Genomic DNA, 22,511 nt, shown 5'->3' with positions numbered 1-22,511 from the left:
CCCACCCTGCAAGGTGAAATTTAAACTCGTCGCCTCAACTATTCCACAAAAAATCGTATTCACCAGTTCATAATTATAAGACCATACTTTCTTAAATTATCAATGATTAGGATCTTTCCAAGAGCTACTGTCCAAACAAAGAACGCAACCTTGAGAGATGCTTTACTCCTCCATATACTCTTCCATGGGAAATTGGGCTAAAGTTGAGCTGTAAGTGTATCATAAAAAGAACCTACCAAGAATTTTCCTTTTTTGGAAGGTCTCCATTTCATCTTGTCTTTAACCGTAGCACGGTAAAGGAAATATTATAAAGTAAGTTAAAAAATTCCCTCAGCACACTCACTTCCCAATCATGTGCCTCCCTAGTGAGATTGATGTTCCACTCTTGAGGATCATTTGTAAATACCCAAGTCAGCCATCATCGCTTCTTTCTCCTGTGCAATTCTAAAAATAGTGAGGAAAGTAACCTTAAGAGTCGTATCTCCCACCCACGCATCATGCCAAAAGCTGATTCTCCGGCCATTCCACATACACAACCCGATATTACTAGAGAAAACCCCATATCCTTTCCTTATATGCTTCCATATCCCCATACCATATGTTCCCCCTCTCCTCATTAGAGCATGAACCCCCCTTGCATTCCCGTACTTCGCATCAATCACCCATTTCTATAAAGCTTCTCTCTCATAATTATATCGCCACAACTATTTTTCTAATAGAGTCTTATTTAAGGCCCTTATATAGCGAACCCCCAAACCACCCTCTCTTAATGAGGTACACACCTTATCCCACCCTGCTAAGTGAAATTTAAACTCGTCGCCTAAACCAATCCACAAAAAGTCACATTGGAGTTTCTCGATCTTAGAAGCAATACTAGCTAGAAGGGGAAATAGAAACAAGAAATAGGTGAAAAGGTTAAAGCCCCCCCCCCCCCCCCCCCCAAAAAAAAAAAGCAATAAGTACAACACTTTCCACCCGGCCAACCTACGTTCTAATTTTTCTAATACCTTCGCCCAAGCAGTCTTAGCTTTAAAAGAAGCACCTAGTGGGAGGGCAAGATACTTCATTGGCAACGAAGAGACCACACACCCCAATATGTTGGCCAGCTCCCTACTTATTATTCTTTTTAGATTACTATCAATCAAGCGAATACTTTGCAATTCATCAGGCTCGGCAGTTCAATAGTAATATACCAAAAGCTTTTAGATCCAAATGCTGATTATCTACAGGTAGCATGTCTAATCTTGGTGAGCAATGAGCATCGCTACAGCCTACAGGAAATCAAGTGTTCAAAAGCTTGCTTCTGCCATAATCTTGGTGTGACCAAATGAAATTAATTTATAATCTTTATACACTCCAGATATGGACCCTCTCCGTTTTATTGAATCTCATTGCAACCCAATATAACTCAAAAATAGTTTCTCTGTTCTTCCAACCCATACTGGAAAAACATGCTTATAAAGATTCAGGTCACCTATGTTATGTCAATCACAGGTAGTAATGGAATGTGAAGTTGAGCATTGGAACATAATGGAATGTTAGGTAGATTGCTCTCTTGATTATGGTGGGGATTCTGATGAGGATCAGCATGTTGTTTTTCAGCTTTTTAAAAGTTAACATGATCAGACGCTTTAAGGGAGCTAACCTCCAAACTTCGAAATCTTTAGGAACTCCCTTATGTCCTCACAATGAAGGAATAGATGATTGATGGACTCCCCACTCTTCTTACCCATACAATACCAATCGACCACGATGACATTTCATGTCCCTGGGTTACCTAATTGGTTCTCTTTGTCAGATGAGATTGGACATGTAGCGAACAAGCGATCTTGTGCTATACTTGCTTGAAGTGTTTAGACAAAGGTGCTCAAGCTCATTGCTAAAGTCATAAAATATTTTCATCTTGGTGGCCTAAAAGTAATATTGTATAGCTTTTTATTTGCACACCCCTACTTGAAGTGGCAAAAACTTCAGTTTTCTACTTGTACATGTCTCTCAACTCAGTTTTCAGTAAGAGCTTGCCTGCGCCTTTTAACTTGTAGATTTCAATTAGCTTAAGCTTTTTCCTCTAGCTTTTGTTCCATAGGCGGCGGAATTGGAGCCCAATTGCATGTCTACTCGATATGCTGTTGAAGACACCGAATAGCATAAAGGTCTCAAGATCCCATCAGTGAACAGATTTCTTGGGCTGTAAATGAAATGGCTTCAATTATAAAAATGAAGATCCTGTTCTGATTGATCTTTCCTTGGCAGGGCAGTGCCTACATTTGATACTAAACAGAATGAGGTGTTGGAGGTAGAAGAGTGTGCTGCTAACGGCTTGGAGCAGGTAATTTTTTGGCTTTCCAGAGCAGCTTTTAGGCAAAAGAGCTGCACTGTATGCAGCTGGGTGATTTAGCATCAAATCGCTCATGTTGACCTGATGTGGTAGTGGTACGTTAAATTACAAAATTACTTTTATCATAAAGTAAATTTAACATATTATATGAAGTCATGTCAGTTTATGAATTTACTTTTATATAATCTTTTCATGGCCGTAACACTTTTCTCCTTGCAACTCTTAATTATGCACCGATCATACCTAATATAATTCAACTAATTGATGTAAATGATGAGTTAAAACCAAGGATATGGGATTCTTTGTTTTATTCATTAATACTGATGCTTTGGTTCTATTTCTTCAAGCCCATAGCTGCTTGATTCCTTAAAGAAAGCTGTGCTTAAAAAACCTCTGCCATTTCACCCACTACAGACATGAAAAACCTCCTTGCATATATGCACAAAACACACTAGGGTCATTTTTTCTATCACTGGATGACACTTGAAGCTTCATGAAAGTTACATGTAAATGGTTGGTAGTCATGGAATGAACATGTTTAGTGTACCAACCATCGCAAGTCACGGAATCAACACACGTTTTGATCCTAAATGGGTTGGGCTTGTGCTTATTACAAATTGGATCAGTTTTTCAGCCCAGCTCAAACTTATCCAATGTCTCTCTCTTCTGTCCAATGCTTTCTCAGTGCGCCTTATGTACAGTACGGACTACGCACACAGACTGCATTTGTGGCTCCACGGTGGATAAGTCTGGGACACGAAGCCGTTAAAAAGACACCCTCGTTAGTCGTCACTCGCCTCAAGTTCCTCTAATGGCGTCGACGGCTTTCTCTCTTTCCTTGGCTACATTTTCTTCGCCAACAGCTTTGTTCTCTAACACGAAGACCTTCTTCATTGCTGGCCTCAACTCCCATGAAAGAATGTTATCGTCTTCATTTTTGGCAACCAGAACGAGTTTCTGTCAAACATTGAGAAGCAGGCCCATGAGCTTGAGAAAAGGTTCTAGGGGCGTTACTTGCTCGGCTCCTTCAGCTCTTCCATCGGCTCTTCTTTTTGATTGCGATGGCGTGCTCGTCGATACGGAGAAGGACGGGCATCGTATCTCTTTCAACGACACTTTCAAAGAAGTATGCATCCTCTTGATTTTTTTTTTTTTGTTTTATTTATCTTTTTGTTTTATACATAATGTTTGGTGATTGAATGATGTGGTAATAAAATGGGGGCTTAGAAATTTACCCAATTATTCCAAAGGGCTTTGTTGTTTTGGTAAAGAAATTTGCTTTATATGGCTTTTGTTTAGATGTTATGCATCCGAAGATGCCTTCATAAGAATTCATGGTTTAGCTGCTCACATCATGTAGCTTAACTCATTGTTCAGAGAGAATTAGGTGTTATCTGGGATGTAGACTTGTACGGGGAGTTGCTGAAGATTGGGGGAGGAAAAGAAAGGTAATGTCTCCTTCAGATCAAAATTTTATTGATAGTGCTAATTTTACTTCTTATGTGCGCGCCTTTTATTTTTATCTTAATCCATTTGTCTTATATTTTTAGTTTATTCAAATTCAATGATCCAGAACAAAGGTGTAAAAGAGATGTGCAAATAACATTTTCCATAGGTCACAAAAGTATGCCACACAAACTAAAGACGATTGTGTGCTTGATTTTGTTTCATGTCTATTTACATTCTTTGCTCAGTAGTTTGCATGTATGCCAAAATATACTACGTTGTGGAACTGTGAAGGGAACTAGTAGCTAATTGATTCTGGTCTTTGTAGGATGACAGCCTACTTTAACAAGACAGGTTGGCCGGAAAAATCTCCGAAGAGTGATGAAGAAAGAAAGGAGTTCATAGCTTCACTTCACAAGAGAAAGACAGAGCTGTTCATGGCCCTTATTGAGAAAAAATTGCTCCCTCTTCGGCCGGGTGTTGGAAAGTTGGTTACCTTCTCATCCGCTTATCTTTGCACCTATTGTATATAATAATTGTCTTTGATTATGCATAGATCTTCAGCCTGTACTGGAAACATAAATCTGATACTTACAAGTAGGAATCCTGGACAGCGTTGAGTCCCAGCTAACTGGTTCTGAGTTAGCAAGGACCAAGGGGAAACCAATCTAATATTATGTGTCTTTCAATACTTATCTGATTGTGAAGTCAGTTATAAGAATGTCAAACTTCAATTTGTTGTTCTCCTCATGAGTGGTTGTGGTTGATTAAGTGGACTTCTATATCCCTTTAAATTCAGGATCTTGATCCGTAACAATTTAGTACCTGCATCATCAGTAACCTTACGACATGTAGTGGCACATTGCATCTTTGATTTCTTTATTCTCATTTATCTGAGGCATGCAACAGATACTAATAAGGAGTTGACTCCATATTTTATTCTGTAACGTGTCTTTCCTTCCAAGTTCCCTAGAGCTGCCATATAGTTGGGGATTCAGCAGATTTGTAAAATCAATTGTAGAAGAACATTCTAGCATTCCACATTTTGAAGTTATATTTATGAATATGTCTATGGTCATAATAAATAAAATGATTCTGTAAAAGTAGATCAGTAACCTTGTATGAGATAAATTTTAGATATCCGGATATTTGACTTTGGCTTATATCTCTTATTAAATTGTACAGGCTGATTGATCAAGCTTTACAAAAAGGAGTTAAAGTTGCCGTGTGCAGCACTTCAAATGAGAAGGCGGTATGCACAATCAGGTTCAATTGTAATTGCTTGATTGATTAGTTTTCCATGACTCCTTGAAAAAAAAAAAACAGAACAAAACAAAAATCCAGTGTGCAGTGTGCGCTGCTTGAAACAGTTCAAAATAGGATGCTATGATGGATCTGAATTTCGTTAGTTTTGGAAACTGTGTTCTTGTATGTCAGATGGTTTTTATGTTGGATAATTGTTGCAGAGACTGATAAGTGCATTTAAGGGGTCTCATTCACATTTTTTTGTATCAGCATTTATACTTCAGAATGAATGTATTACACTTTAATGCTAGGATTGATTGGTCATTACTTGTTAATGTATTCAAGTTAATCTATTTGTGACCTGTATCATACTGATTCTTGAACCAGATCTTATGTTGACTGCTGAAGTATGTGTTTTTTTTTAGGTCTCTGCAATAGTATCATGTTTGTTGGGACCTGAGCGGGCAGAAAAAATCAAGATATTTGCAGGAGATGTGGTTCCCCGCAAAAAGCCTGATCCAGTAAACCTTTCATCCCTCTCAGTGTCAACATAGTACGATGGTGTCTGGCTACCATCTATGTTTAACATCATTTGGTTTTGCTCATGCTATTAGAGCAACTGCCGAACTACCTAATATTTTGAGTTATTCCATGATTGTTGAAAAATAACCTCTTTTTTAGCTACTAAACTGTATTCTTACTTCTTGCAGGCCATCTATGTATTAGCAGCCAGCACTCTGGGTGTTGATCCTTCAAGGTACCAAATCATAAAGGCCTAAATGAAATCTGATGCTACAATGATGATATTAACAAGTGTTTTTTGTGGTACATATTTCCTAGATGGTGGGAGTCAAATCAATAAATGAAACAATCTTTTAATTACTAGAAGCATGCTGCTAGTGATCTTGTACTTTCTGTCCAGCTGTTAATTGCTGTTGGAACATGATTTTCATATGCTTTTATGATTGAAATATTTGTATTTGTGGAGAACTCATATATTGGTTATATATACACAGCTGTGTTGTGGTAGAGGACAGTGCCATTGGCCTTGCAGCTGCCAAAGCTGCTGGAATGAAGTGTATCGTTACCAAGAGCGGGTAACATATTACTTCTTCTTTGCTTACCATTCCCTTACTTTTTTCAAGCATGCTTCAATCTTATGTCAATACTTTTTGCATAATTTGGAGTTCTGTTAAACTTCTCTTATACTAGTTTTGTTTGTATGGATAAAAGATTAGGTATATCAACCTAAACAATCCATAGTTTGATGGAAACAAAATTTCCATCTACGTTACTTCCAAATATCTGTTAAATTTTGTTGTCTGCATTAATTTCCTTCCTTCTACCAACTATAGTCAATAATTGTTCAACCTCTGAATATCCCGTGCATTTAGTCGAATCATTGAACATCATTTCATGCCCGAATCTCTTTTTGCAGTTACACAGCCGATGAAGACTTTTTAAATGCAGATGCAGTCTTTGACTGCATTGGAGATCCTCCAGAGGAGCGGTTTGACTTGTCATTCTGTGGAAGCCTTCTTGAGAAGCAATACGTTAGCTAGGTCATGTAAGGAGTAGTTTAACCCGGTTCATATTATTCTTCAATGCTTATTGGCTCTAAGTAGTCCATATCTATTGTTGTGAATATCTTTTAAAAGTTTGCACAAAAAGACCTTGCATTACCAATAAGACTTGTAGAGCTATAATCTATGAAATACTATTTGTATGCTGAATTTAGATTACTTTTAAGCTAGTCTCATAAGATGTACAGATTTATGATGGCAGAATGCCCATGGACAGCTGGCTTGCATTTAAGTGTACAAGTAATCGGGTTTAAGAACATATATTAAATGGTCAGATGATGTAGTTTGCTCCATTTTGTCCTTTCTTCTTTATGGTCTGTGGTCTCCAGATGGTAGTGGTTCTCTGGCTTACAGATACAATCATAGATCCAAAGTGAAAAATTCCCACGATATCAAGAGTTTAAGGTCTGATCTTGTATTCTGCTGGATGGCTACTTTTGTCAATAAGCAATGCAATTCCCCTTGGATAGCCATCACACATTGTATATCTGCTATTTCTTTCTGGTATTTGTATGAGCCTCTCGTTGAAGGTGTTGCCCTTTCTCTGCATTACCATTACGTCTATCTATAGGAAATGTCAGTGGTTTTTGTTATATGGGATTTTAAAGCAAATCTTGTGAGTCTCTGACTCTCAGTTTGCTTTCTAATGCCCATTTATAGTATATTCACATCGCATGCACTTATGGTTGGTAGCATACACTCCGTACGATCAAGCTTTCCACACCACAACTATTTCATATGGCAATTTCGTTGGTCTGTGTGTGTGTGTGTGTGTGAGAGAGAGAGAGAGAGAGAGAGAGAGAGAGAGAGAGAAGATTGGACTTCAACAACACTTTTTTAAAAATACGTGTAAAAACTTGCTCTGCATGACTTTAAATGCTATGCTTATATCGTGCATTTTTCTCAAGTAATTGCAATTTTTTTTATATATTTCTAGTCTGAAAATAAATGGGAAAAATTAAAAAAAGTCCTTAGCCGTTTGTTAAGGAAAAATGGCTCCCGAACAATCGAAAGATTAGATGGAAGTAAAAAATAAAAGTAACAACTCAATAAAACCTGAATTAAGAAAAAAAAATACAAATAATAAAGATGGTATTATTTTTTTCTTTTCTTGTCTATTAACCCTTTGTTTTTCAATTTCCAAACCTTTAATAAGACTTGGCATACAACGGGTCACCTGTTGATTCCAAGTATGCTGCGGCAAGCCCTCCTAATGACCTGCAACTAGAAAAGAAAACTCAAGAATCCTAGTGGGAGATGTCTCTGAGCTTTAAGTCAGGAAAGAATTAATCTCTTTTAATGAGTAATGAATCAATAGTACATATACGGTAGGCTATTTATAAGTTAAGGAAATCTACTGTGGCAAAAGCTCTCAATAGGCACGATTGTCAGCGCCAGTTTGGTATCTTACCTTTGAAACACGATTCAGCCATTGATAGCGCTCATTCAACACAAACATCTCGCTTGAACTTATCTTTATACATCTTTATATCTTTAGAATACGGTTAGCTAAGTTTCCATGTTGCTAACGTAAGGTTTATCATTATGGACCAATCGTGCTATTAAAAGGATAGAGTAGTTAACCTTATCCGTGTCCATACAATGGATTCGATGTAATCCTTTAATTGCCCTCCACTATGCAAGTCTCGTGAGTATGAGCTTTAGTCGTCCACAGCTCTTCTCTCACATACAAAAGCAAATTTATACCCAACATCAACTATTAACTTTGAGTATGAGCTTTAGTCGTCCACAGCTCTTCTCTCACATACAAAAGCAAATTTATACCCAACATCAACTATTAACTTTGCGCTAACTTTGTGATCACGATTATTGCATCTACAAAGAAATTATATAAAATAATTCTATAAATTAACGTGATTTCATTTGATCTATTAGATTTACTTTACAATAAAAATAATTGACAAATCATATCAAATCACGTCAGTTTATACGACTGATTTTGTATAATCTTTTCATTGTTAAAGTATTTCTCAAATTAAAATATTAACACTTTTCCGGCTAAGTCGTGATGCTTTTATACTAGGGTGCATTTGTTATGCCAAGAATGATAATTGGAAATGAATTTATTTACTTTGTACCCGTGTGTATGTGTTGTATATGTGATTTCGTTTTCTTTACAAGGGCCTTAACGGCTGCAGTGGCTGGTGAGCTCACTGAGCGATGTCACAGAAACATCCGACGTTCGAGGGAAAATATAAACAAAAAGAGAACTTTATGGACACAAACATAGCATAGAGTTGATCAGTGTCGAAGAACTGTGAAAACTTCGAAGGAGAATGAAGCGCTTCTTTAAACCAGTGGAGAAGGACGGGCCATCGAAGAAGCCCTCTGTTTCATCATCTGAAAAGGAAGACGGTGAGAATAGAGACGTATCAGGTGAGGACAAGAGAGATCCGTTGAAGTTCTTGACCTGGAATGCCAATAGCTTTCTTCTGCGAGTCAAGAACAACTGGCCCGAGTTCACCAAGTTCGTGACAAGTTTCGATCCTGATGTCATTGCAATACAGGTGATTCACTGACCCACTCCCACACGCACACTCTCTATTTTGATGAACCCTATTTGGTTTTGGAATCGATTGTGTGTGGGAATGCCATGAATATTGGCATACAAGTATAATGACAAGTAGGTCTTGGGCATATTGATGAATGTGTGCAGTGGAATGCATGTATTCAATGTCTTTGAGCAGGATGTCTCTGTGATGAGATCACACGTGGGTGTTTGACACTTTGAGTCTTTAATGATAGCTTGATACATCGGGCTTATGAAATTTGGTTATTTTTCTGAAGTAAGGTTCGCACGTTTGGTGTTGTTTTATTTTTATTGTTAGGGTTTAACATGCTTGACTTGCTTCAGATTGAGAAGTGCTTGACCTTATTGTACGCTGTTTAGCTTTTTAGATTTTGAGGGGGTCCATCACATGGGAAAGGGTCTGCTATGACATTGAGACTGTTAAGCTGAGCCTGTAGGATGGTTTAGCTCACCTCATCGTTTGCTTCAAAATTGCTCTGTGAATTGGCTTAGCTCAATTTTAAATTAAAAAATTGTTTTGGTAAATGATGATTCTTAATAACCATGCCTTTTTTCCCTGTTTTATTGATGGAGTCTAACCATACATCACTGTTAGGAAGTAAGGATGCCTGCGGCTGGTTCAAAGGGTGCACCTAAAAATCCAGGAGAACTAAAAGATGATACAAGCTCAGCACGCGAAGAAAAACAGGTAAAAAATTTTCTTTCATTTTGATATGTCTATAAATTAAAGCCTGAGTGTGTGTGAATGTGGACACCTGCTTGCATCCAATTGAAACCCATTGTTGTATTGCCTCTATGAATTAAAATCTCATTCAAAGAAGAAGATTTACAGCAGCAGTAGCAGAGAAAAAACTTACAAACCTGTACTAGCTTTTATGTGATTGAATTGAAAGTATATGTCGTTTCTTCTCACTTGTCAAAATGGCGACTTTTTTTAGTGTTAGGGAATTATACATCCTATTTTTCTATAGTATATATTCGATTTTTGATAATTTTTTCCCTCAAAACAATGCAGATTTTGATGCGTGCCCTTTCAAGTCTGCCCTTTGCAAATTATCGTGTTTGGTGGTCTCTTGCAGATTCAAAGTATGCAGGAACTGCACTAATGGTAAAGAACTGTTGCCAACCAAAAAAGGTCTTCTTCAATCTTGACAAAACAGGTATATCATCTTCAATCTCTTATATGTAATGGTATAAACTCTTATAATTGAATTAAATTCAACGAGTCATAATTTTATTCTCACATTTTAGTATGTACAGGATCTCTTGAGTATGGGCTTTAGATCATTTTCTACTGTTCCTCTGTGTGTGTATGAGAGTGCATGTGCATGTGTGTAGCGTAACGTCAGTTCACAGGGCATCCTTTTACTGATATGAACACACATAGATGATTCTGAAGAAGGTTGGAAGCTGCAGATGTCATTGGGTTTTGAACTATTAACTTTTGTGTTGTCTGTTTAGACTTATAGCCTTCATCAAGTCAATTAGTTTTTAAATTGTGAGTAAGCTATGGTGGTCTTGCTTACGATCACAAAATATGGTCTGTACATTATCTCAGAGCAGATTTTTTTGTCAAATAATCATTGAGTTTTTTAAGAAACTGAAAAGGCATAGCCCGAGTTCACAAGAAATATTCAAGAGAAAAAATAAAAGAGACAAGAAAATTATGAAGACATTGACTTATCTCACATCAGAAATTAAAAGGAATCTAAATGAATTTTATTGGGCAAAAGGACAACAAATTTCTGAGTTAACATGATTTCCATTGCAGGTCATCTTCTGGCTATGTGTTATGAAATAATAGGTGAAAATACAGTGTCTATTTTTTTTGGTAGATTGGTTGGAGCCAAATGCTGGTAGACAATAGTACCAATTCAAGGCATTTCTCAATACTCAACACCCTTTTTGTGAAAAAGTTTTAAATGAGGCCCACTGGGACCTCAATGAGTTTAGTGTTATTTTACAGAATTTCAACAATACAAGGTATCTATGTTTTTTCATCCACCTGAAATGTCAATATCAACTTGGTGACTTCTACTGCTTTGATTTTTTTTGAAGGAGCAATGTGCCATAGGTCTGTTTCTTCTTCTATTCCTTTTCTGGTGTTAGAACTTAGCGCAGGATATAGATTGTTTGACCTATTTATGTTTAAGGCCAAGTGATAATAATGGAAAGGAATTTTTTATTTTATTTTTTGTTATTATTAGGGCACTGCCTAAGCAAAAATCATATTTAAGAGCGTACATTTTTTTCGATCCTGTAATTTGCATTTTTGTAATTTGATGAAAAACATGCAGAACTTGGTATACAATAACACTGATAAACATCATTATCCAGTTGGACCCTTCAGTTTGAGACAATTTCTAGATGGTAATAAAGGAAATATCAACCGATGCAAAAAAATAAGAATTCTTGTTTCATGTTCGTAATTCTTACATTATTAAGTCCATACTTGGAACGTTCTTGTGTACGCATGTATGCTTTGAACTATGTAACTTAAATTTTATTGTTTTTTCTCCATTTTCACTGGGATGGCAGTTTAATCAGATACTTGTCTCTGTTGCTAGCTTCAAAGCATGAACCAGATGGCCGGGTCATTTTAGCTGAATTCGACACCTTTCGCTTATTGAATACATATGCACCAAACAATGGCTGGAAAGAGGAGGTAAACTCATTTGTAAGGAGAAGGAAATGGGATAAAAGGATATTGGAGTTTGTCCTTCAGTCTTCAGATAAGCCTCTTGTATGGTGTGGTGATCTGAATGTTAGGTAAGTATATCTTTTATTTATGGTTAATTGCAAAATCAGTACTTGAGTTTTTCATCTTTTTGCAATTTGAGACCTCAATTTTCAGATTTCCCAAAATTGATACCTGAACTTCAAGAAACTTGCAATTAGGTACCTTCGTCAATTTTCCATTAGAAATTCACAGGGGCCACGTGTCACCCTTCGATTGGTGGACTTGGATATTGTACGTGGCATCAATATCCACTTCATCCAATCGAACGTTGACACGTGGCACACTGCAATCTTGCCGTTAATTTTCATTCAAAAAATTGATGGAGTTACCTAATTATTGAGGTTCAACCATTCAGGTATCAATTTTGCAAAATATTGTTCCTCTTGTGTCCTAATTATTGTTACTTATCGAAAAAAATTTTGCAAAAATTAAAAGTTGAGTCCTTGAATTGCAAAAACGTAAAAACCAGGGTACTATTTTTGCAATTAACCCTTTATTTATCTTTTTTTGTTGTTTCTTTTTTTGTTATATCATCTTCCAACTACATGCATTTATTTTATCCTAAAATTCACAAGATTTTGCTTGAGTCATCATCTACTTTACCACAAATATATATATAGAGAGAGACGTGTTTATTATTTGAGTGCCACTAAGATGTGTATAATTTCGCACTCTTATTTATCTTCAGTGTTCATCATCGGTGTGCATCATTGGGGTGGAACTTAGTGTCGTGTTATGTTTACACAATCTCCGGGACTCCTCATCATAAAAAAAATTGTTTTGATATCCTAGAAAGTGACAATTTGACTACTAGTGACTAAAGTAGAATTTGACATAACTTGCAATGCTTTTATACTTGTAGTCGATATTGAGAGAAATTCTTATGATATTTTATTGATCTTTGAGCTTATATATACTATATAAAAATGACACTAATACCCTTATATACACTAGTTACAATCAATCTCAATGTGTTTAGTCCTCTCATGGAAAATGGGATTAAATGCAATATGCACTGCAGCTTGGTTATCACAAAGTAACTGAAGAGGGACAGGAGCTGGAAACCCAATCTCTTGAAGAAAGTGTTGCAACCATATTAGCTCACTAGTTGTGTGAGTCATTGCTCTGTATTCAGCTTCTGCACTAGATTGAGCTACTACTGTTTGCTTCTTACTCTTCCACATAACCAAGTTACCTCCCACAAAGGTATAATATCCAGTAGTCGATCTTCTATCTGAAGGAGATCCAGCCCAATCAGCATCTGAAAAGGCTTCAATTCTAAAATGTCCATTTGATCTATACAACAATCCAATGCCGGGAGCTCGCTTAAGATAACGAAGAATATGAATTGTAGCATCCCAATGTGAGACCCTGGGCATTTGTAGAAATTGGCTCACTACACTCATTGCATAAGAGATATCAGGTCTACTAATAGTAAGATAATTCAATTTACCAACAAGTCTTTGATACCGACCTAGATCTCCAAACAACTTCCCTTCCTCTTTCAAGAGTTTACGATTTGGATCCATAGGTATGTCAATAGGCCGTGCACCCAACATGTCAATTTCTTCCAGAAGGTCACATATTTTCTCTGAGATAGGTTAATACCTTTATTTGATCTACCGACTTCAATTCCAAGAAAATATCTAAGTTTGCCCAAGTTTTTTGTCTAAAGCTAATCATGTAGGAATTGTTTTAGCTTGGCAATTCCAACCGAATCACTCCCCGTAATTACAATATCATCCACATATACAAACAACAAGATATGACCTACATCACTATGCAGGTGAAATACCGAGTGATCTGTTTGGCATCTACGAAGACCAAATGCCAATATAGTATCAAAGAACCTTTCAAACCATATAATGTATTTTTTAACTTGCACACAGTACCTCGATAACCCCCCTGAGCAACAAACCCAGGTAGTTGCTCCATATACACTTCCTCATTTAAGTCGTCATGTAAGAATGCATTTTTAACATCCAACTGAAATAAAGGTCAATCCAAATTAGTAGCAAGAGAGATCAATACTCGAACAGAAGAAATTTTGGCAAGAGAAAATATGTACTTGACCTTCTAGAAGAAACCGGCATGTTGGGCATTGACACACCTATGGATCCAAATTGTAAACTCTTGAAAGAGGAAGGGGAATTGTTTGGAGATCCAGGTCAGTATCAAAGACTTGTTGGTAAATTGAATTATCTTACTATTACTAGACCTGATATCTCTTATGCAGTGAGTGTAGTGAGCCAATTTCTACAAATGCCCAGAATCTCACATTGGGATGCTATAATTCATATTCTTCGTTATCTTAAGCGAGCTCCTGGCATTAGATTGTTATATAGATCAAATAGACATTTTAGAAATGAAGCCTTTTCAGATGTTGATTGGGCTGGATCTCCTTCAGATAGAAGATCAACTACTAGATATTGTACCTTTGTAGGAGGTAACTTGGTTATGTGGAAGAGTAAGTTTACTAATGGACAGTAAACTAATGGGAAAACTAGGAGCGTATAAAACAGATGACAAGGATATAGAATCGGTGAGGTTAGTGGATCCAATGCCTGTAACTTTAGCAAGAGTAACACTCTTTAGAGATGTCATAGTATCTAACTTAGATAAGGAATAAGACAAACCAGTCAAATGTTCATTGGCTCTTGAATCGATGATCCATGGATGTTGAGTAGATGAGACAAGACATGCGGACGTTGTACCTGAATGGACACGAGCAGCTATGGAAGATGAAGCTGTCTGTGTGCGACCCAAAAACTGATCATACTCATCATTTGATATGCTGATCATTTCTGGAGTTAGGTTGGAGCTCGTTGATGGTAGATCATCTTGGAAAATGGCTTGATTATCGAACCCAGATGGTCTACCATGTAGATCCCAACAATAATCCACTGAGTGGTTAGTGCGACCACAATGGGTGCACTTACGAGATTCACGACCTCGAGTGCGATTATCACTGGTATCACGTCCCCTACATGCACCTCTACCACTCCGACCTCCACGCCCACCAGTAGCAACATAGGAGGCAACTAAAGCAGATCTCTCATTAATTTGATCAGAAAACAATGTAGCTCACTGAAGTCGGGAGATACATCAGAAAATGAGGGAAGCTGTAGACTTGCCAAAATTTGAGAACGCACTAACTCATACTCAGGTTTTAAGCCAACAAGAAAGCGAACAACATTAAAATCTTCCCGTTGTTTTAGCATACTTGAAACATCAGAAGTGATAGGCTGATACATTTTGAATTCTTCACATATGCTCATCACTTGAGAATAATATTCTTCTAGGCCCAAAGCACTCCGTTCAAACGCGAAGAATTGTTTACACAACTCATAAATACGAATTATGTTTCCAGAGCCCGAATACATCTGTTTGAGATGCCTCCACACCTCTTTAGCAGTGTCAAAATGTATTAAGCTTGTGCAAATATTAGACTCAATACTGGTCAACATCAGAGACAATATTTGAACATCTTCTTGCTCCCATTGAGCAAAGGTAGAACTAGTCGAAACAGGAATTGGATCAACCAAATGAGTACGACGAAGGCCCTTGCCTTTCAAAAAGATGCTCAAATACTGGTAGAACTTCACTGAAGTCATAGGAATACTAACATTTTGTGCAAAAGACGTTGACTCAAATTTAGTTGCCATGGAAAAAAGTATCACAACATTCACTTAGAAACAAAGATTTCACACAAAAACATGAAATTTGGATGAAAAACTGGAAAATACAATCTAGAAAAGTAGAAATCCAAATTAAAAACCCAAATTTTGGGCATGTATCGGGTGAAACTAGTCTGTACCAGTCAAAATAAGCAGATATCGGATCTAAACTGGCCTGGCCTGTTTCGGGTCTGAACTGGCATGTTTCGGGCCTGAACAAGCTTGTTTCTAAAAATTTCGAGTACCGGCTTGTACCGGTTTCAAAGCTGACTTAAAACTGGAATACGCTATCCTAACCAAGAATAAGGCAAGCAGGTTTTCCTTATATGCGTTACCAAACGGGGCTTATTCCGGATAATAATAAGTTCCTATTCCAGGTTTGAGGCATACCTAGTCAAGAACTGGGTTCTGTTTAGACACACAACCAACCAAACACCACAATCCAAGCTCCTCGCCGGCGATAAACCGCTGCTTCAACAGTCGATGACGACAAAAAATACACTGGCATGCACAGAAAATGCCGGTGAGTTGGATTCTGGTGACTTTGACACCTGAAGTCACCGGAAACACATTGAAAAGGGGCTCCTCAGCTCCCTGCCGCCAACATTGAAGGCCAAAAACCACTACAGACCACCACAGACGGCTACAGTGATTCCACACAGTGCCACTAACCACCACCACTAATCATGGAAACGCATTGAAAAAAAAAAAAAAAACTTTTGTCGCACAATCACTACCAACCAACTACACAGTGCTTTGATACCATGTAGTCGATATTGAGAGAAATTCTTATGACATTTTATTGATCTTTGAGCTTATATATACTATATACAAATGACACTAACACCCTTATATACACTAGTTACAACACCCTCTAACAATACTTAAGCTTGATCAGCATTATGCATCAATATTTATATCAAGATCCTTAAACTTGTATTTGCTTCTCTTTTTTTCCCTTTGCCATTTAGGTTGACCTCTTCTATACTTCCGGTGTACAAGGGTTTCATCCTCTTTACTTATTAATAAAATCTTATCTTACTTGCAAATCCCTTTTGAATTTGTTACTTGCAGCCATGAAGAGATCGATGTGAGTCATCCAGAATTTTTCAGTGCAGCAAAGCTCAATGGTTATGTTCCTCCAAATAAAGAGGTGGTAGCATGTTGTTGATTTTTTGCACATAATTATGTGATACTTTACTTCTGCATCCGTATGTAGAAATACTATCTTTTTTATTTTTCCTTTTCTTGAACTTTCCTTTTGATTCTAATTTGAGACACATGAAAAAGTTGAAAATAAGCTGCTGAAATGAGGTACGAACCACATTTTTTCTTTAACGCTTGTGCATTTCATGTGTTCACCTGCTCCATTGGAATTTTTATAACTATGAAGTAAAATCCACCTTCTATAACAGATCCTTCTAATTGTACCAGGCTATAGCAGGATTAGTTTAGGAATAAAATGCTTCCATATAAGTATCCTCTCTGTTTATAATGACCATTTCTGCTTAAGATTATGTTTTGTGCATCAAATTAAATATTTTAATAAGATGAGGCTATTCATTTTGTTACTCTAAACACACACTTTACAATTTATTATACTATGTATTAACTTATGATTTAGCTTTTACTTGATTTAATGTGATGCAGGACTGCGGGCAGCCTGGATTTACCTTGGCTGAAAGGACTCGTTTTGGTACCATATTGAAAGAGTGTGTGATTTCATCAGAAAATCTCTGCTTCCATGATTTGGGATGGTGAAACCATGACCTACAACCAAATGGCTTTTCCATGAGACTGTTGTTGGTAGGAAAAAAAGTGGAACCACGTCAACTTGTTCCAAAAATTTCTACTAGTTTCCCTATCTTCTTTTCCCACCTTTTTTCCTTCCATCAAAAAGAGGAAAGCAGGTTCTTCCAGTTTTCTCATTATATATTATTCTGCTCAACCTTTCTTCTCGTGGAAAAGCGGCTCTAGGTCATGGATTCATATATGCTTCGTTTATTTTTAATGCTTATCTTATAGCATATGTGTCCTTGGATTCATATATTGCTCCACTGTTTTTAGTGCTTCTCATGGAGAAGTGATTTCATTGCTTTAATAGTTTTTTTCAATGTTTCCATATTCCTAAATATTCCGTGGACGAAATATTGAAGAATTTGCATCTTCGAACTTGTTTTAAGCTTGTTTGCGGTATTGTCATTATAGTTTTGTGATTTTGTTAGAACAGACCCTCTTCTTTTATCTAGATGTGAGGTGGAAAATGAAATTGGGGTTTCAGAGCAGGAATATCGCCCAATATTAGCAGAGTTTTGCTTGAATCTGGACTTATTTATGTATAAGATAGTTTGGTATAATCTCAACATGGGATTCAGGTTAAGTTCAAATAATATACAAGATTGTTTTATTCAATTTTAATGGAATATGGAATTCATATTTATAATTTTTTATACGTAAAATAAGATTTTATTTGATGAAGTAATAGGCAAAGCCCAAGTAAACAGGAAGTATGCACAGAGATAATCATATTTATAATTAACAAACTAAAATATCCTTGTGTTGCACCACCTTTCTTGATATGAGTTCACAAGATCTTATAAAAAAAATGAGTTCTTAAAATCTTTTTCCTGATCCTAGCCTTATGAATAGTGTATGAAGCCTATTTGCTACTTTGCTCTATGATTCTATCTTTAGTTCTATTTATGACCTTGGACTTCCGTTAACTTCTTTTTGCTTATATTTTTTTTTTTTTTTTGCTTTCTCCCCCATTAAAAGGTTCTCAATTTCATTTAGTGAGTGATATGGATTGTGCTTCAGGGGAAAGCTAATAGATGCATATAGATTCCTGCACAAGGAGAAGAACATGGAGTGTGGCTTCTCATGGTCTGGGCATCCCGTTGGGAAGTAAGAAGTTGATATCATATGGATTATATGCCTGGGAAATTGATGCTGTAGCATAGTTTATTATTATTTCGTTTGATCTTTTCCATGTTAAAAAGGCTTTTAAAATGTGAAATTGATGAACCTTTCACAAAAATGTGAAATTGATTATATTTTGTGGTGAAGAGTGATTTACTATCTTGGATTGGTTTGTATTTTATGATGATCATAATGAGCGGTTTTCATGCAGATATCGTGGAAAAAGGATGAGAATAGACTATTTCATAGTTTCAGAGCAACTCAAAGATAGGATTGTTGCATGTGAGATGCATGGGCAAGGGATTGAATTAGAAGGTGCATCTTATTTAATTTTGAATAAGGCTCATTTTTGGCAATGTATTAATCTTACTTGAAACTGGCATTAGAATTATAGGATATTAAAACAGTTTGACTTAGGATATTAAAACTGTTTGACTTTGGATATTAAAACAGTTTGGCTTAGGATATTAAAACAGTCTACGGGATTTCTCATCTTATTAAAACAGCTTGAACAAAAGAGAAGCCAAACTGTTGGAGACCTATATTTCAGGAGGAAAAGTGTTTTCGCTTTAAAAATATTACCCAGAGATTGATAACTGTTGGAGACCACAACACCTTGTGACCATGGCTATAACTGACAAGAAATTGTGGTTTTTAAACAATATTCTTCATTTTATTGGATGAACCATGGCTGATCATGCATAGGATGTTACTTTTTTTTTTAAAAAAAAAAAAACGAAAAAAAAAAAGATAATGCATAGGATGTTGATGAGGGTATCTGTTCCACAGGCTTACTTACCTGTATTCTCATGTCTGTCTGTGTTTTATTTTTGTCTTTGTGGGAAAGGGTTGATTTCAATTAGGATATCAGTTGATTAATATATTTCACTCCTTGGGTCTTAATTATTTCAATCTGATCTGGCCTAGATTAACTTGTGAATATGTGCTACTTGGCCTTTTTCCATGTAGAAGCTTTATTTCTACATGGTACCAATTGGAAAGGATGGATTTGTGGTTTACTCAATAGTACCAATGGTCCAATGGTACCAATTGTTTCTTTATCAAAAAAAAGGAGGGATTTGAGACTTCAAAACAAAAGAGTAAAATGAAGTATGGATAATTTTGTCTCTTGATATGTCAGTACCTACACTAGTTTTTAACCTGTTACTCTCTTTTTGCTTCCAGCATAGAAAAATACATAACACTGATTTTCAACTCTGCAGGATTTTACGGCAGTGATCATTGCCCAGTTACACTTGAGCTTTCACAGGGATGCTTCAATTCCAAGCACGATGAAGTTTCTGCATAAAATTTAGCATGTTTAATGATGTCATTGCCTTGCACTAGAAGATTACTTTGTGAGGTTATTAAAGGGAGCCCTAAGGCTGTTTTTCGAGACACTTCCTAATGTTTGTAGCAAGAACCTACGACTACATATGCACATGGAAAATCAATCAGCAGCATCTTAACCATTTTCTTGGGCTAATATTTTCTGAAATGGAACTTGTTACACCTTCACACACACCGAAGGAAAAAAACAAAAAACAAAAGCCTTGGCCCTTGGGGAAATAATTGTCACAAAAGTTAAGGGTGAGCCTCATGTTGGATGTTCTCTCAGGCCATTTCATGAGCACCTCAAACCTCCTCCACTCAGGGAAGTTTCACTACAATACTAGCACTTTAAGATAGAAAGGTCAAATATCTGAAATGGTTAGTTTTACTGACCTTAAAAAAAAGGGTTATTAATTTGTTTTCTACTTATATGTAGTACCAAACACAGCCTTAGTACGCCGACCTTCAAACCAGTAGAACCTGAACAATGTTAATAGATCTAAAACCAAGTTTAAAGGTCATTTCAGCTGGCCGGGAGTGAATTTTTGTTCTCCTTTTATCCTTGGGTAGTTGTTGGTTCACTAGACAGGTTGGTGATTGAAGGGTATGAATGATATAAATGTTTACTGGGTGTTGGTTTTTGGTGGGACCAATTGCATGGGCCACGTGAGACGAGGAATTAAAAACGAGATGTCATCTATCTATCTTTAATAATATTGTAATAATATATATATATATATATATATATAAACAACGCACGTGCTATATCTATCTATAGATGTCTTTTTGTTTATATATTTTTTTAACAACTTGGATAATGCAAACGAAGCCAGCAACACTAGATGACTTTTTGGGAGGGACCATCAATTGGGATTTTTCAACAATTATGTTGGTTTTTTTTTTTTTTTTTTTTTTTTTTTTTTTTAACATTTATAAGAGATCTTGACGTTCAAATTGTTCGGAGGTGGAAAAGTCATTAAAATGGTTGGGGTAAGTGGTTTTTGCACATATCTTAAACACAAGCAATTAAAATCATCTCTAATTACTCGACCGAATTTATGGTCCAATACAAAGAAGTATTTGTACATTGATGCTCACGTGGGATTCACCTTGAAGATTATATATATATATATATATATATATATATATATATAATATATATATACTAGGTCAGGAGTACGTACAAAGCAGGTTTGTCTAGTTAGGTTAATCAGGTTTTTTACAAATATAATATGATTTAAAAAAAAACAATTTAGCAAATATATTAGGATAATAATAGGTCGGTAAATATAATAATTACATATTTATATGCATTAAAAAATAAAAAGATTAATTCAAAATTAAAATCAAGATATATTAAAATAACATAGACAAATAGAAATAGTATTATTGACACTACAATAAATACTACCAACATAATCAAAGAACACATAAGATTTTGATTTTTTGGGATGTTGGACGATAAATTTAAATAATGTGTTTTGATATAATTTTTTTTAATCTCGACATATTTGAACAGATCTTGTTCATATCAGAGTATTGTTTTTTAATACTTGTTCTTTATTACCTTTTTTTTCTTACAGGTCTGAACATTTATACTCAGATTAAGATTTGAGTGTTTTATGGAAACATGTGAAAGAGTGGGTTTGATGGAGGATAGGTAGAGAGGCAGACATCGAAGAGTGGGACAGAGGTTTTGATTTTATTATATATACATATATGTATATATACATATGTATCAACCATGCACCAAGAATAACATGGAAAACAGTAAAGGAACAAAAACTAGCATCCTAATTAAAAGGAATTAATGGGTTTCACTTTTCCCCAAAAGATAGCAAAAAATCTAGGAATATTTTCTTGTTATGCAAGATGGTAACAATTTAATACGAGTAATGTTATATATTTTATTTTCATCATATTAAATAAGAAGGGGCTCATTTATCAGTATTGAATGATAAAAAAATATACAATAAATGATCATTTAATAGTGGTAAATGTGTTGCATCATACTTAGTGGGACAATAGTATAATGTATAAAAATTTCCATTTAATATATATATATAGTCCCATTTGATTTCATCGCATCTCAACTCGTTTCATTATTATATATTTTTTTAAAATTTTTACATAAAATATAATAAATAATTCAAAATTATCAAATCTCAAAATAATAATAATAATATTTAAAAATAACATTCTAACAATATTTTATTTAATTTTCATTTAAAACCATCTTATCTTATTTCACTATCCATACTAAATGTTCTAGGACTCAAATGATATCTTAATTAGACCATTGAAGAGAAGTTTTATTCCATTAAAAGTATTCTGACAGAATTTTCAAACAAGAGATGCTGAGTATTTTGAAGCTTATGCACTATGATTGAAAATTGTTTCTCCTTTGTTGGTGGGGGAATTTTAAAGAAGAAGAAAATTTTGAGTGGAGGAGTGAGTGCACGAGATACCTTCTTCTTTTGCCAAAAGACGCAAAAAGATATGCATAACATACTTTATTTATTTATTTATTTATTACCTACCTTCCTCTTTTGCCAAAAGACTCAAAAAGATATGCATAACATATATATTATTTATTTATTTATTTATTACCTCTTCTTTGACTACTAACATAAGTGCATGATCAAAAATAAAAAAATAAATATGACAATGTGGCCTTTTT

At 35.6% G+C, this 22,511-nt stretch overlaps 2 protein-coding genes across 2 annotated transcripts; both read left to right on the top strand.

The window, feature by feature from the left end:
- Window positions 1–3,048: 3,048 nt before the first annotated feature.
- On the top strand, window positions 3,049–6,905 carry LOC122281186 (CBBY-like protein). The gene is made up of 8 exons (XM_043092515.1): window positions 3,049–3,464; window positions 3,716–3,786; window positions 4,113–4,271; window positions 4,970–5,036; window positions 5,455–5,550; window positions 5,740–5,786; window positions 6,046–6,126; window positions 6,468–6,905. Exons 1-8 carry the CDS (start codon window positions 3,150–3,152, stop codon window positions 6,589–6,591), a joined length of 960 nt encoding a protein of 319 aa, XP_042948449.1. The 5' UTR covers window positions 3,049–3,149; the 3' UTR covers window positions 6,592–6,905.
- A 1,820-nt stretch (window positions 6,906–8,725) lies between these two features.
- LOC122281185 (DNA-(apurinic or apyrimidinic site) endonuclease) lies at window positions 8,726–19,985 on the top strand. Its single transcript, XM_043092514.1, has 9 exons — window positions 8,726–9,140; window positions 9,759–9,851; window positions 10,179–10,323; window positions 11,731–11,932; window positions 16,655–16,733; window positions 17,231–17,292; window positions 18,398–18,484; window positions 18,711–18,814; window positions 19,723–19,985. The coding sequence occupies exons 1-9, from the start codon at window positions 8,910–8,912 to the stop codon at window positions 19,806–19,808; spliced, it is 1,089 nt and encodes a 362-aa protein (XP_042948448.1). The 5' UTR covers window positions 8,726–8,909; the 3' UTR covers window positions 19,809–19,985.
- The last annotated feature ends 2,526 nt before the right edge of the window (window positions 19,986–22,511 follow it).

This window comes from Carya illinoinensis, chromosome 11 (assembly GCF_018687715.1).
Source record: "Carya illinoinensis cultivar Pawnee chromosome 11, C.illinoinensisPawnee_v1, whole genome shotgun sequence".
Classification (NCBI taxonomy): domain Eukaryota; kingdom Viridiplantae; phylum Streptophyta; class Magnoliopsida; order Fagales; family Juglandaceae; genus Carya; species Carya illinoinensis.
This window is presented reverse-complemented; position numbering and strand designations above follow the sequence as displayed.

Bases quoted from the DNA above. Each gene is read 5' to 3' on its own strand.
- LOC122281186 (XM_043092515.1), top strand. From the start codon at position 3,150: ATGGCGTCGACGGCTTTCTCTCTTTCCTTGGCTACATTTTCTTCGCCA. The intron at 3,787-4,112 runs GTAATGTCTCCT...TGGTCTTTGTAG, and splicing joins ATTGGGGGAGGAAAAGAAAG to GATGACAGCCTACTTTAACA. The intron at 5,787-6,045 runs GTACCAAATCAT...ATATATACACAG, and splicing joins CTGGGTGTTGATCCTTCAAG to CTGTGTTGTGGTAGAGGACA.
- LOC122281185 (XM_043092514.1), top strand. From the start codon at position 8,910: ATGAAGCGCTTCTTTAAACCAGTGGAGAAGGACGGGCCATCGAAGAAG. The intron at 9,141-9,758 runs GTGATTCACTGA...CATCACTGTTAG, and splicing joins CTGATGTCATTGCAATACAG to GAAGTAAGGATGCCTGCGGC. The intron at 10,324-11,730 runs GTATATCATCTT...CTCTGTTGCTAG, and splicing joins CTTCAATCTTGACAAAACAG to CTTCAAAGCATGAACCAGAT.